The sequence below is a fragment of the Lutjanus erythropterus genome, chromosome 1 (genome assembly GCF_056507025.1).
Source record: "Lutjanus erythropterus isolate fLutEry1 chromosome 1, fLutEry1.hap2, whole genome shotgun sequence".
NCBI lineage: Eukaryota > Metazoa > Chordata > Actinopteri > Lutjaniformes > Lutjanidae > Lutjanus > Lutjanus erythropterus.
The window spans coordinates 12,980,908-12,995,957 of NC_139317.1; the positions used below are offsets into that span (position 1 = coordinate 12,980,908).

The following is a 15,050-nucleotide window of genomic DNA, read 5'->3' on the forward strand; positions in this document are numbered from 1 at the left end:
AACATCACTACACTGTAAAAAAGAAAAGGTTGAGAAAAATTAAAAAAACAAAAAGTTTAAGCAACCAGCTGCAGCTGAGTTTACTCAATTCAGGACTAATCTTAAGTTTGTCAAACTTAACATTACTGTTCAGATCAATGTCATGTTTTTAACTTAAGAAAATTTAAACCATTACATTTGTTCATCAAAAAACTGAGTGTTCTTGCAGATTGAAAACATACATCAACAGTACTGCATAAAAAAAAACCCTGTATTTTGACTTAAAATCACTTATACTTTTTTTTAAACTTAAGAACATACAGAAATCAGAATAGTAATGAGTACATGCATAAATCTGAATAGTAATTAGGGCTGCATAATATGGTAAAAAAAAGTCCCAATTGATGGGAATGACCATTTTTGCATTACAATTTTTATTTTTACTGAAAAAAAGTGATTATGTGACATTGTTTTCTTTAATCTGCAGAACAGTGTTTGTAGATCACTTAATCATAATGATGTTTTCTCTCACATTTTTCCCTTTTCAGAAATGTACAAGTTGGTTCTGGTTCTGCAATTTGGCCCTATTGCAATTTCAATTTGCGATTATTGGATATTGCGATTAACTTTGGAACCCTAATAGTAATGTTAAGTTAGACAAAAAAAAGATGACACAACAAATTAGCCCTTAGATAAAAAACTCAAAAAGGTTTTGCAGCTGGTTGCAAGTTTTCTCAGCTCTTCTTTTTTTATAGTGTACAAGCTATTGCGCTGCTGCTTGTATTCTTTCACCACACAGTCTTAATATTTTGCAAGCCACGGTTTAACAAAGGTGTATTTTGAGCCGCAAATGTCCCAGAGCCAACCAGAGCTCACATGACAACTGAAAATACAGTTTTGAATTTATCAGTGATGAGAGGTGAAACAAATATTTGCAGAGACTGAACCCTAACACTGAATATCTCTGTCTGTGTTTGAACTGTGCATGTGTGTGTTCTTCCACCCTCAGACATCGACGAGTGTGAGAGGAACCCTCTGCTGTGCCGTGGAGGTGAATGTGTAAACACGGAGGGCAGCTTCCAGTGCGTTTGCCCCGAGGGACACGAGATCGCGCCCGATGGCTCGGCCTGTCTAGGTGAGTGATGGGGTCGGACAAACTGTTCTTCTCTGAACTTTTTCCTCCTTCTTGATTTTCTCTGTACTTGGAAAAAAAAAAAGTGTGAAATATTTCCTGAAAGATGAAAGAAAGGCACGAAGATGAAAAGTAATTGGAGATGTTGTCACAGAGCAGGCAGTTTGAAGGACAACGGAGCGTTGGATCGTCCCCCCTCCATCTGCCTGTTTCTGCCTCTGTGTGTGGGCTCACTGGGGCTCTGTGGGAGTGTTTGACTCAGGTCTGTGTATGTGTGGGATATTCTTTGATAGATGGACTGATATGAACTTTAGAATGAGGCTAGTGTTAGACTTTGTTGAGATGTGTGCACTTAGAAGGGTTCACTTGAATCTTAACACGGTGAAGGGAAAGAGGAAAGAGGAATTCAGTGGTAGAGAGGTTTAGTTATGTAGCAAAAGAGTTTTTTATAATATCGATCATATTACACTTCAATTAGGCACACCGATGCCAGTATGTCTGAGGTGTGGGCTTCTTTTGAAGTGTCTGAAATGAATATCAAATTTAACTGGCTTGAATGGCTATACTCTTCAAATTCATTCCATTTATTTTCATCCCAGTCATTACAACAAATTTGTGAAGAACAAAAAGAAAGAAAATGTCAGCAGTAGTTTTTCTATTTTGCCCAGTGAACGTGTACATTTTGAAGCATTGTATTTTATTTTGAAAGGCCTTTTAGTTTATGCCTGCATCTTCTTGTGGGCCATCGTGATAAGAGTGAGAAGCATATTAATTCTACTACAGGACAGACTTGATATTCTCTGCAATTCTCAGCCAAATGGGCAAATGGGCAAAAATTCAATATAATGCTTCCTTTAGTTTTTACATGTTTGTGCTTTTAAGTATGTTTTTAGATCTTAAATACTATCCTTGTTTCTTTGATTGTATTTGTGTGCACTGTAGCTTTTCCTGTTTAGGTACTATTTCGCTGTGTGCTTTTATTCTGAAATTTCTGTTTTTGCGATGCAGCATCCTTTAGAGGCCGGACTTTGATGTGTCTAGTTCTTATTGGATAATTGACAAAGATTCAGCCATCTTGTTGTGTATAAATAGGCAGTTTTTTCCCTGTTCTGTAGAACTACACAATGAAAGCTCTGTCAGCTCTTCCAGTAAGTCGGTTTGTGTTGTGTATAGTTTGTTTTTTAATGGTGGTTACTTGAGCATGTAGTTAACTGAAGAAGAAGTGGCAGAAGAGTCTTTCTACAAGAACAAGAGAAGGGTCTGACTTTTCCAGTGCTTTCTATAGTCTTAAAACTCCCATGTTTATTTAGTAGCATTGAGCTGATGATGCAGTATTTCACTGGGTGTCATTCTGATGATCTAATGCAGTGTGTGAGGGTTTCTGTCCATGACCTAACCCTCAATCATTGCCCTTTAAGCTCATTTATTTTCTTTTTTACCACCCAAAGTCATAAAAACAATGAAAGCATTACTCAGAACTGCCCACCTCATCCCTGCTGGGACACTGGTCTTCATTATCTCTGGTGAAGTAACACATTTAAGTGCTAAATGATAATAAACTTCAGTTATATGGCAAATTTCATACAGATGGATGTAGCACAGTGTGTTAAGTGATGTCACATTACTTGTAGGACATGTGCTATTTATCACCATTCGGTCCTGAATCCATCATGAACCATCTGTCACAGTTTTTAAATGACCACTGATTAATGGTCTCCACTCAGGTGATCACTTAAATAGTTTATGCACACACATACACTAGAGCTCTAATGGTACAATAATCAATTCATTATTTAAGACATTTTAACTAAAAATGCCAAAAATGACTGGTTACAGTTTGTCAAATGTGAGTAGTTGCTGTTTTTTAGTCTCCTGCAGTATTCAACTGAATATAACTGGGAATTCTTTTTTTTGGACTAGACTAGACAAGACTTTATTAATCTCAAAGGAAATTCTTGTGCCAGAAACTGCTTCAAAATTACATTAACATGAGAATAAAAGTAATTATTAGTATTAGTATTAAATATAAAAGATGTATAAAATAAATATAAAAAATATGTATATGTATGCAAAAACAATAGAAGTTAAGAAGGTAAAAAAGTTATCTAAAATAAAGGAAAATAGAGAAAGTAGTACTGACAATGAGATTAAAAGTAGTAATGGCTTTGATATTGAAAATCACCATAAAGTAATATTGCACCTGATATTAAATATAATATTTTCCATGATAACAATTATAAAAAGTTACATTGCACAAGACAAGTAGAAAGGAATTTGAACATGTCACTTTCGGTTTTGTAAAATTATTATGTGCATTTCATTTTCTTTACTCCCTTTTTTCATTTTATGTAAGAAAATAACGATCAGATTAATCAATAAAGAAAATAACTGTTACTAGTAGCCGCAGGTGGGCATTAAACTTAATGACACTTTGAAGGACAGGTGATTGACGTTTAGGAGCATGTGACTTATTCCGTTTACTCCATCCAAGGATTTAAACTTCCAGCTGTTATGCGAGCGTGCTTTTTTTTTCATAAACTGTGTGAAAGAATTTGACCACTGCTTTCTTTTTTCACAGATATCAATGAATGTGAGTTGAGCGACAGGCTGTGCAGGAACGGCCAGTGCGTCAACATGATTGGCCGCTACCAGTGCACCTGTAACACGGGATACAAATCTACTGAGAACAGACTGGACTGTGTTGGTGCGTATTGAACACTTAATTGACTATTTCCTTTCAAACATGTTCTGTTTTCGCCGAGGCTTCAAGTGAGCCTCAAGGTTGGATGCCAGCAGCAGTACGTGACAGTGTGTTTTTCTGCCTCTCAGACATCGACGAGTGCACCATCGAGAACGGCGGCTGTGAGACTTTCTGCACCAACTCAGAGGGAAGCTACGAGTGCAGCTGCCAGACTGGATACGCCCTGATGCCTGATCTGAGAAGCTGCACCGGTGAGTAGCTTTGTTTCTTGTCTGTCAATCTCTCATTTTGTCATAATTCATCTCTTATCCTGTGTCTGTTATTCTGTTGCACAGCCGACAGTTTTAACACTGCTGCGCTTGTCAAGAGGCAGTAACTGAAGAAAACTGCCTTTCAGTGATTTACTGGCCAGGACAGGTTTTATTCAGTAGATTGCACAGAAGTAAAGCAAAGGTTGTGTTTAAAGTAACCTGATTTACAGCCATGGTAAACCCAAATCCACAAGCGCTTCCCAACTGTGTAAGTTGGAGTTATATGTACATATTAGAAAGTGAGGTGGCTGTGTCTCTAGCAGTAGAGCATGTCGTCTGCAGATTGCGGGGTCAGCAGTTTGATCTCCCCCTGGCCACATGTTGAAGTGTACCAAGCCACTGTACCATGGATCACCAGACACTGGGGATGCACAAGCCAAATAGCCAGTCTTAAGCCCAGATAAATGGGGAGCGTTGCGTAGGGGAGGGCATCGGGCGTAAAAAGCCTGTATCAAATTTAATTTGAAGATACATATTAGTAAGCATCTAAAAAGTATTAGAAATATTGTCATTTAGTTTTTTGTACAGTCCCTGATATTGGGTTTCCATTAGATCTGATTATGCTGAATATGCTTTCATTAAAAACAAAATCCACAATGTCAGTGGTCCCACTCAAATGGGTGCAACAGAACCTTTGTTCTGCTCCCGTATAATCTCCCTCTTTGAGACTGAGCCCACTCCACAATGGGGAACTGAAGCTGTCACATCGCTCCAGACTCCTTTGACAAAAAACACTAATTTTACCTCACAGGAGTTTCTGGTCTACCGCTGCCGTGACCTGCAGCAATTGACATTAGTTCAGACACAAAATAATGTACTAAAACAGAGCAGTCATGCAATAACACAAACTAACTGACTGAAGCAGCAGCAGACCAGCAACTCCTGTGTTCTGCGAGACGAAATGACTGTTTTGTCAATGGAGTTTGGTGGATTTGAAGAGAGCGTCGATGGTGGCTTAGTTACCTGTCGAAAAGACTGTCAGACGGCAAAGTGAAAGCTTACATTTAAAATGAATGATAGTGATTTTTTTAGGTGGCTAAATGTGTTTTGCTGCTGCCCCCTCCCACAGCAGTACATTGCTCAACTTCTGTGTCTGTACTCCTGAGGGAGCTGTCAATCACAGTCATGAGAAATGGTCTAAACATCAAAATTAGCTGTTTTAAACCATGTTTTTTGAATAAGCATGCATGTTTATTTTCATTCACATATTTGTGGATGCATAATGATACACTCAACTTTAATATTATACATGCATTTCTATGCATTTAAATCAGAGGCTTCAACAGCAGGGACAAAGCGGAACGTCAGTAAATCTTGTTTATACTAAGTTTTATTTGTAATTTGATGCACATGTTCAAAGAAAGCATACATTGATATGCTTGGAAAAAGGCTGAGACTAAATCTCATGACTGTTTAGAATTAGATTCAAATGTTACCAAAATTTATAGATAGTGCGTATTATTTAATCTGGCGAAGTTTAGTGGTATTTATTTTTTTAGCATGACAGTAGGGTTCATGTGTTATGAAGCCTGCTGTCATGCTGACTCCTGTGACTAATTTTCCTTTAAACCAACTACAAGAAGTTTTAACCGGTTATGAAACAGTCTCAATTTAATACTGATACCTCTACATGACCTATGTAAGCAAACAAGACCATCAGCGAGAAGTTCGGCTATTTTTATGTAGTTATTCTTGGATTCAGATTCTCTGTTAAATCAGATGAATAAAGTCTGTGTTTACATTTTCCCAGGCAAACTTACAGTGACTAGTACTTTAGCCAGTTAAAATGAAGCAGGAGGAGATTTTTATTTAGATAATTTTATTCTTGACGTTATATTTTGTGGTTATGGCGCAGGAAACACAACCGGGCCTCCAAAATCAACACAATATGAAAGTTCCTTGTAGCAGCTTTAATTACCAGGGACAGATATACAGAGCAGGATCAAAGCAATCCAAGGGTAATTTCATGGTAGTTTTGTGCAAAAGAAGAGCTTAACATTACTTGTTTTTATTGCTCATCATTATGCTCACTTTATTGCATAAACTCTGTCCTGAATTGAACTTTGTTATTCATGAGGGAAGAAGTAAAGGGGGAAACAGAAATATGCCCCTCAAGTAGCATTGTTTTATGTTGTAATCATCTGTTCTCTTAAAGACCGTCTGGTAGCTAATACCTCACCATGTAAGCCTGGATTACGAGGTTTAAGAGCAGTTTTTCCTGTCCGCTACACTTTGTCTGCTCCCACTTTTAATTTGCTTTCTGTCTTCAAACCTCAGATATCGATGAGTGTGAGGAGAGCCCAGACATCTGTGATGGAGGCCAGTGTACCAACACCCCGGGGACGTACCAGTGTCTCTGCTTCGACGGTTACATGTCATCTGAGGATATGAAGACCTGCCTGGGTAATGGACGCTCATTAAGTGACACCCATTCTTGAAAATATGTCTTTCAACAGGGTTTTGATATTTACTCTTCAATCATGCTGGGAGAATATATTTCAAAAGATTAAACCGTTGACTATTAAACTTTGTAACGAGTCAAGCTTTTTTATTAAATAGCATTTTTTGCAGCTGAATTTCGACTTGTCAACTCTGTCAGATGCACAAAACGTCATAGAATTATAATAAGGCACATGTAGGAAATATTTAATGACTTTTGTTGACATGAACTCATTTTTATAAATCCTTATCAACATATGAGTTATGTCACCTCCGTCTGCATATATGTCAGGTGGAATATTTGACGGACTGGAAATGTTAATTTTTTTCATATCGCAGCAGAGTTGTAGTGAGCAGCCATTTTGTTTTTTTAGATTTACTAATATTTCTCTTAATACAAATCAAAATACACATTTTTAAAACATTATTTTGATTTAGCTTTGATTTAGAAGGGATACAGAGATGACATTGTATGGTTGAGACACATCTAGGAATATTATTTAATGAATTTGTCAAGAAATAGAAAGTTTACCAGTGCTTGAGCTGTATTCCTGCCTTTTTTTAAACCAGGAAGTGAGACTGGGGTCCTTAGGGTTTAGCTAACCCTTTTTATGCCTGATTAAATCATGTTTTTGTAAAAATGTGATGGAGCTGAAGGAAATCATTTTATACCTGTGTTTACAGCAAGTATTGTTAGTTCTAGATTTTTAAGCTTTTTAACACATTTTTTAGGTAAATTATTGTCTGGGACTTGGTTTTTAAAAAATCAAATCAGACCAAAACGTTTTAGAAATTACATGTTTCATAGATATAAATCCTTAAATAATATATTTTTTTTACCAAGTAAATGGGATTAAAGTGAGCAGTAGTATTTTTCTCTTTTTTTGGGGGGTAGGACATGATTTATTCCAATTCTAAAGAATGGGTATATACCTAAAATAAAACACTGCAGCTACTCCCTTTCCAGCTCTGCGCTTATTAGATCCAGTTCTCAGAGATTTACTGAAACAACGTAATGATCAACTTAAAGGTTATCCAAGATATGAGTCATGAGAATACGAGTTAATGACTCAGATGTATGAGTTTGTGTGTGAGAGAGTGCAGAGCGATGTTGTTGTTGTTGATTTATAAGACAGTGAACATTGTGTTGGTTGGGTGTAGCGGGGAGGAATGCGTGACATTTAGACGTCTGGTTCCACTGAGTGAGAAAACAAAAACCTGACTTCAGTGATGTAAGGACTTCTAAATCAGTCTGCATAAACACAAACGCTATAATTGCAGGATTTATTAAAAGTATACACATTTTAAAGCTTCATTATAGCTCATGATGTCATTCTTTTGTGATTCACGCACATACATCACAGCCTAGCAAAACCCGTTTGACAGGATGAATCAACAGCAGCTAATTCAGTTTTATTCATTGTAATAAACTTTTCCGTTATTGTAGTTATGTTTAGCAAATTACCGTTCACACTCTTTCCCTAATTTTCCCTCCCTGTCTCTGTCTAGATGTGAATGAGTGTGAGCTGAACCCAAACATCTGCCTGAGCGGGAACTGCGAGAACACAAGGGGATCCTTCATCTGTCACTGTGACCTGGGCTACTCAGTACGCAAGGGAACCACAGGCTGCACAGGTGAGCGAAACAAACGCTCCTGCCCATAACAAAACGTCCTGTCAGTGGAAGGACGTGGACGGGAGTGAAAGGATGGTGAGTCAGTGGAGAGCTGCTGCTGATTAAGTGGTGAGGGAGAGGTGTGTATATGTGTGTGTGTGTGTGTGTGTGTGTGTGAGTGTGTGTCTCTGTGTGTGTGTGTGTGTGTGTGTGTGTGTGTGTGTGTGTGTGTGTGTTTGTGTCTGTGTGTGTGTTTGTGTCTGTGTGTGTGTGTGTGTGTGTGTGTGTGTTTGTGTCTGTGTGTGTGTGTGAGTGAGTGGTTTTGTTGAACGAGAGGAGTGAACGAGAGAGAGGTGAGAAATGAGAGGATGCGAGGAGAATGTCTGGCTAACCAGAAGCAGCTCTAACATTACTCACCCTCATTCAAGAGCTCCTGTCTGACTTGATGAGAAACACGCTTATAAACACACACACACACACACACACACACACACACAACACACACACTCACGTGGACAAGCAGCAACAGCAACAGCAGCAACAACAGCAGCAGGAGCAGTGAGATCACTATCTTCTGTCACATGTATGCATCACATTGCACCTTTGTTTATTCCTTTGTTGCTCTTTCATTAAGGTCAGTTAAACATTACGTGATGGTTGGAAGAGCTCTGCGGCACGTAATCACCTGAAACCGCTCCAGAACACATAAATACAAAGTCCATCCGGCTGGTGGAGTCTTTTGCTAGTTTGGACTCACTCCTCGTCCAGCCGGAGTTAGGTCTGATTTATATAGCCACTTAAAAGTTTGGGAGTGAGGGCTGATTAAAGGGATAGTTTGAATTATTTGTTGTGGGAATGTACGCGGTACTTAGGAATAGTTGGTGCATTAGCTACAGTTGATGCAGGTGTCAGGTTGGAGAAGGAGAGAGGAGTACCAGCATTAAAGCTAAGGAATGTACTGCTGTGGACAGGGTCAGCGGCAAAAGGTATTTTAACCGTTTAAGAAAAGGTCCACTCAAAAGAATCAATTTGCTGTCAGACCTCCTGTTCTAACAGGAAACTGCTGTTAAAGAAAACCAAATATCACCATCTCCAAACCAACCAAACTCCATACGCGAAGTCAGTCGTTTTCATACTCGCTGACCTTTAGATCTCAAATATAGTTAGGAAACTTGAGTTTCAAGCTGTGTTTCCTCCATTTTGGTGACTTTTAAAGGATGAAAATTCCAAAATATTAAGTATACTGCAACATATTTGTATGTTAATTACTTTTTATTCTCAGGAAAAAACACAGAATAAGTCGCCTGTCTGGCAGGAACTCACCCAAATCTTTGGCATAAACTAATATTCATCAGTTTTTATTTATTCATTTATTTTTTGCCATTCCTGTAAAAGAAAACTGATGCAGCAAGGTTGCTTAGTCTGGTTTGGTGTAGCTGTGTTGTCTGGGTGATGTTGTAGGGGTTATACATGCTCTACAGAGCCAGAAACAGGTTGTTCTGCTGAAAAGGAAAAATAAAGGTGTGAAAATAAATCAGGAGAACTGCAGAAGAATTTTGATCTTGAGAGGAAATAGGGAGAGGATCATTTAAGCCAAGCCAGCACATGTGTATGAAAAAGGAGTATTTGTCTCTCTTTAAAACACCAAAGTCACACAGTAATTCCAACAAACTGACCTGGAGGCAGCTGTAGACCAGCGACTTCCATGCTCTGCAAGGTAAAATTACAGATTTTGCCTGTGGAGTTTGGTTAAGTGACAGTTTATATTTGGTTTATCAAATGGCAGTTTCCCATCAGAAAAGGCTGTCTGACAGCAAAGTTAAGTGTTAAAAATATTATTAATATAGCGTACACTTAAATTTATATCAATATTTTTTTTTTTTGCTGCTGACCCTGTCCACAGCAGTTCATTGCTTAGATTTCTTACTGGTGCCACCCTCACAGATGGAGGCAGTGGTAGACCAACAACTTCTGCGTTCTGTGAGGTAAAATGACTGATTTCACCTTTGACGTTTGGTTAGTTTGGAGAGGGCGATATTTGGTTTATATGACGGTCGTTTCCTGTCAGGAAAGGCTGTCTGGCAGCAACGTAAAGCGGTGCAAATATTCTAAATATAGCTTGCATTCAACATGATATAGATTTTTTTTATGGTGGACCTTTCTTTGAAGTGTTTAAAATACCTTTCGTTGCTCTTAACTGGGAGCGTGTAGCCAGCATCTACTGTTGTTAACACACTGACTATCGTTAAATACCTCATACAACCCCACATCTAATAATACAAACTATCCCTGTAAGAGTTTGGCCAGTGGTCTTTTCTTGCCTGGTAGTGGTGATCGAAATGAGTCAGACACACGGCCATCAGCAGCTCATCTTCCTTCAGACACAAATAAACAGGCCTGTCTGAAGTATGATTCACACTGACTCGCACACTCCTGCTCACTCTAATCACATTAAAATGTCCATACAGTATTTTCCTTGTTTTGAGAAAGCCGGAGTTGCCGTAAAAGCAGCCGGTTCTGATTCACAGGTCTGGAATTTCAACCCCAGAATACCAGGGAATCAAGACACTAATTCCTCTCAGGCAGGCAGGATGTCTTGTTATAGACAAGTGAACAAAACCTGCTACTCTATTTGGAATGAATCCCCTTCCAATACATCCAAATGAAAAATGCATAAGAAATTGGTTGTCATTGTCGAACTGCCTTATGTGACCACGTTGGTATGCATGGACTAAATCTTCTCGCGTGTGTGTGAGTGTTAATGAGTGAGTGGTGCTCTCAAGCCCAGATCTGATCCAGCTGTTGATGAAGCTCCCACAAGAATTATTTCCCTTTTTATTCCACAGCGCTGAGAACCCAGGGGCAGGGTGTGAGTATTTTTGTGTACAGTTTAGTGCTTTTGTTTCTTTGCGTGTGTTTTGGAAAGTTAGGACTGGGTGGAGATGCACTGGTGGACTTTACAAGGACGGGAGTGTCTCAGCTTAAAAGAGAAGATCGCGGCGAAGGGTTAAGCGTGTTGACTTTATCATCTTTCAGATAAATGACAAAATAGTCAAACAATTTGAGATAAAGACTTTGTGACTCTAAAAACAACAAATAACATAATCTTCCGATTAAAAATGAAGAGTTATATGAGAGCAATAAAACACACCCTTGGTCAGTCTGATGTTTAACATATGGTAGATTCATTAGCTTATGGTGGCTAATGTTAGCAAACTTTAGATAAATATGTAAGGGATAATGTGCAATGAGCAGGTCATTATTGTGAAATAAATCCTGACAGGATGATGCAGGACTTGAATCATCCTGAAGGAGTTTATTTCACAATGATTACCTGCTCACTGTACATTATCATGCTTTTACCATACTCAATTTTGATTAGTCAATCACAGCATTCTAAGGTCTGTTATTTCTGTATAACAGACCGTTGTTATGAAGAACTGATCGTTGCTATGGACACAGTTCTGATGATAGACTCCGGAGGAACAATAAAATCATTGTTAAATTGCTAAAATCATTTTAAAATTAATATTTTTATATCAAATTATTGCTTTTTTGGTACATAACCATGTAATAAGCAGGATAATGTACAGTGAGTAGGTCAATATTTCAAAATAAAGCCATATTTTTTTTTTTATTAATATATTGTGTCACATAAATGTGTGCCATTTTTTCTTTTCCTCAAGTTACCATGTAATAAACAGGATAATGTACAGTGAGCAGGTCATTATTGTGAAATAAACCCCTTCAGGATGATTCAAGTAGTGCATCGTCCTGTTGGGATTTATTTGACAATAATGACCTGCTCAGTGTACATTATCTTTTATCATTATTTACATAGAGACCCAAAGTTTGGAGAATGACCAGGTGACACAGGAGATAGGGGTTAATTTTACCCAAACCATGATTTTTAAAAAAAAATATTTTCTGCCATTCTTAAATGTTCATCAGTTTGTCACAGGAAACAAAAATTTGAATCTTCTGTGTGTAGAACCAAATTGCATTGTTTTGCATACTAATTAGGTAAAGTTATGGTGTTGTCGCCCTCGAACATGGCGACAACCATCGCTCACAGAGACGTGAGAATATTAAAAATGCACAATATGGCTTAAATCAGCACATGTTAGAAATTTACTCACTTTTCTGCCTTTTTTGTGGTGTATAGCCACAGTATTGCTGCAGAGTCAGGCTGTCACGAAAGTAGACATACCAGCAGACATTCATGCGTTTCAGGGCTACTATAGTGAGAGTGTTTGGTGGATAGCAAGGCAGGCAGACAGACAGAAAGACAGAATGAAAGACAAACAGACAGGTATACAAACAGGCAGACAGCTATACACAGCCAGGTAGGCAGATATGTAATTTCTTTCTCCTTTTCTTGCCCTTCATCTGTCAAACATTAGCTCAAGTTAAATCAAGCCTCTTCTTTGACACCAGCTGTGACCGCTGACACGATTCTTGCATGCAACAACCCCTGTTTGCATTTTACATTTCCACATGAGTGTGTTGATGAGTGTGTGTGTGTGTGTGTGTTTGTTGTGTTCTCTCTGTCATCAAAGGCTTTGAGGGAAATGATCTTTAATTCTGTCTGTAATCCAGGGAGATTCGTTCGCTCTCAGCCCTCATATTAACCCCGTCATCAAATGTAGTGTAAATATACCGTACCCTCTCCTCAGGAAGGCTGTAAACCAGCAGCACTGATCTCTAATTGACAGTGTTTTGAATTACTACTTTCACAAAGACAGACACACAGAGAGCAGTGTGTCTCACTGGCTGATAAGTCCTAACGTCTTAATTTAGTTCATAGCATGGCTTCCCTTGATGTACAGGGACACACACACACACACACACACACACACACACACACACACACACACACACACACACACACACACATTCGAGGTTGTGAATATGACCTAAAATGTCACTGTATTTTTTTTTTTCTTTTTTAAAATTATATCATGGTATTACAAAAATAATAAGGGGTAATCTGCTTGTGATAAAGTGCCCTCTCTGGTGTACTTCTATGGGTATTGGTGCCCTTATGTTTTTTTGCCCCTCAGCTGAAGCCTAAGTCTGCCACAACTATCCCTTTAATGTTAGCTTCCACATCTTTGGGTTACATATTAGTGAGGAAAACAGAAGTTAGTGAATGTAACTCCAGTCTTATGAATACATTCATAGCCCTGTACCTGTGTGTTTTTGCAGCCTCAACAAAGCACATTAGTTTTAATATGTCATAACGTTTATTACAGCAATGACAACATTACAACATCCATGTTGTGGCAGAACATGACGCTGATGATGAAACTGGTACACTGGTACAAACACACATGCACACACACACTTGCACAATCCCTCTATCAGAGCTGAAACACTCAGTCCTCAGGCTCAAGGCCAGGTATTGTGTTGAGTGTTTCGCGGAGGTTGTTTCTGCTCGAATTAGCAGTCATCATTGTTGTAGCCCCATACAGGCTTTTTCCATTGTGCCATGTAGTCGATCATGTCAGAGCTGCACAGTATCTGATACCGCCAGCTGCTTCATGGAGATCCTTATTGGTTACACCCTGCAGGATGTAAACAGCTTTATGGGCAGGGCAGATTTCAATATTAGCCAATTTAATTGTCGCCATTAATTGTTACTGCTCATTTATTAGAATCCAAGGCCACATACAATAGCTTAGCACATATATAGAAGTATTTTTATAACCGCATTTACTGTATCTACTAAGTACCTCGATTTTTCATCCGTTGGCAGAGTTCAGATGTAATTATAATGGTTTTGCTGTGAAGGAATGTTTATTTGTAGAGTTGGCACATTACTGCATCACATTTTTATAGAAATTATATTTTGGAAAGATTAAATTTCCAAACCTGACATCTGGGGTGGTGAGAAAACCAAACATGAGCATTAAAAGAAGGCTGTTACAAAAGCCTCATATGAGAGCTACAGCGTCTGTGGGTCTGTGGGTGAAGAGGGAAACCTTTGCCTAAAATAACCTCAGAAACACTCGCTCAGACGGAGTAGACAGAACAAGGCCTTAGCATGAGGATATCGCTCTCCCTCTTGGCCCTTTTTTATAGCTCTCTGGACACACTTGCACAAAGAAAATCCAGAGACTGGCTCTGCTCATTAGACCTCTGCAGGAAGGCTATTAGTATCAGAGATCATGAGAATGTCTCTGTGCCTTCTGCTCTGAAATACAGCTCTCTGTGGATGAAGACAGTGACCCAGAAAGACTTAGCTCTGTCGTCTCCTGCTGCTGTCTTTATACAATTCAAACCAAGCATCAACTCGCTCCACAATGCCAAGAACCCCACTGGAATGAGAATGCAGACTCAAGTCATTAGACCATCAGAGCTGTGTCTATTTTTCTTTACATGGCGTCTAATTTGTTTTTCTCTTTTTCAGATATCAATGAGTGCGAGATCGGCGCCCATAACTGTGACAGACATGCTACCTGCACCAACACAGCCGGCAGCTTCAAATGCAACTGTGCTCCAGGGTGGATCGGCAACGGCCTCAAATGCACAGGTAAGGCTGATGTCCTTAAATGCGCAGCTAAATGCTGCCACTCAATCGGTCCATTGAAACAGTATATATATGATGTGCGTATTATGATGCATTCAAATAGAAGGAATGGAATTTTAAAGAATGAAATGTCCATGATTCAACCACCAAACAAAGGGATAAAAATAATTCCTTTTTTTCCTCAGACGTGACCAAAACCCAACTTTTGCTTAAAGGGTAACTTTTGGATTTTTCAGTCTGGATCCTATTTTCCCATTTTCTGTGTCGAAGTGTCTAATGGGGACAACAGTTTTTGAAATTGGTCCAGTATTGAGGGAGGCACTGCAGCCAGCAGAAGCTAAA

The 15,050-nt window shown here is 38.8% G+C and overlaps 1 protein-coding gene across 1 annotated transcript in view; it reads left to right on the forward strand.

The window, feature by feature from the left end:
• Nucleotides 1–15,050, forward strand: part of fbn1 (fibrillin 1) — a 122,841-nt gene that overhangs the window by 54,115 nt on the left and 53,676 nt on the right. The window contains exons 28-33 of the mRNA XM_084747253.1: nucleotides 989–1,114; nucleotides 3,690–3,815; nucleotides 3,941–4,063; nucleotides 6,401–6,526; nucleotides 8,072–8,197; nucleotides 14,589–14,711. Coding sequence (XP_084603379.1) covers nucleotides 989–1,114; nucleotides 3,690–3,815; nucleotides 3,941–4,063; nucleotides 6,401–6,526; nucleotides 8,072–8,197; nucleotides 14,589–14,711 — 750 coding nt within the window. The remainder of the gene's footprint in view (nucleotides 1–988; nucleotides 1,115–3,689; nucleotides 3,816–3,940; nucleotides 4,064–6,400; nucleotides 6,527–8,071; nucleotides 8,198–14,588; nucleotides 14,712–15,050) is intronic.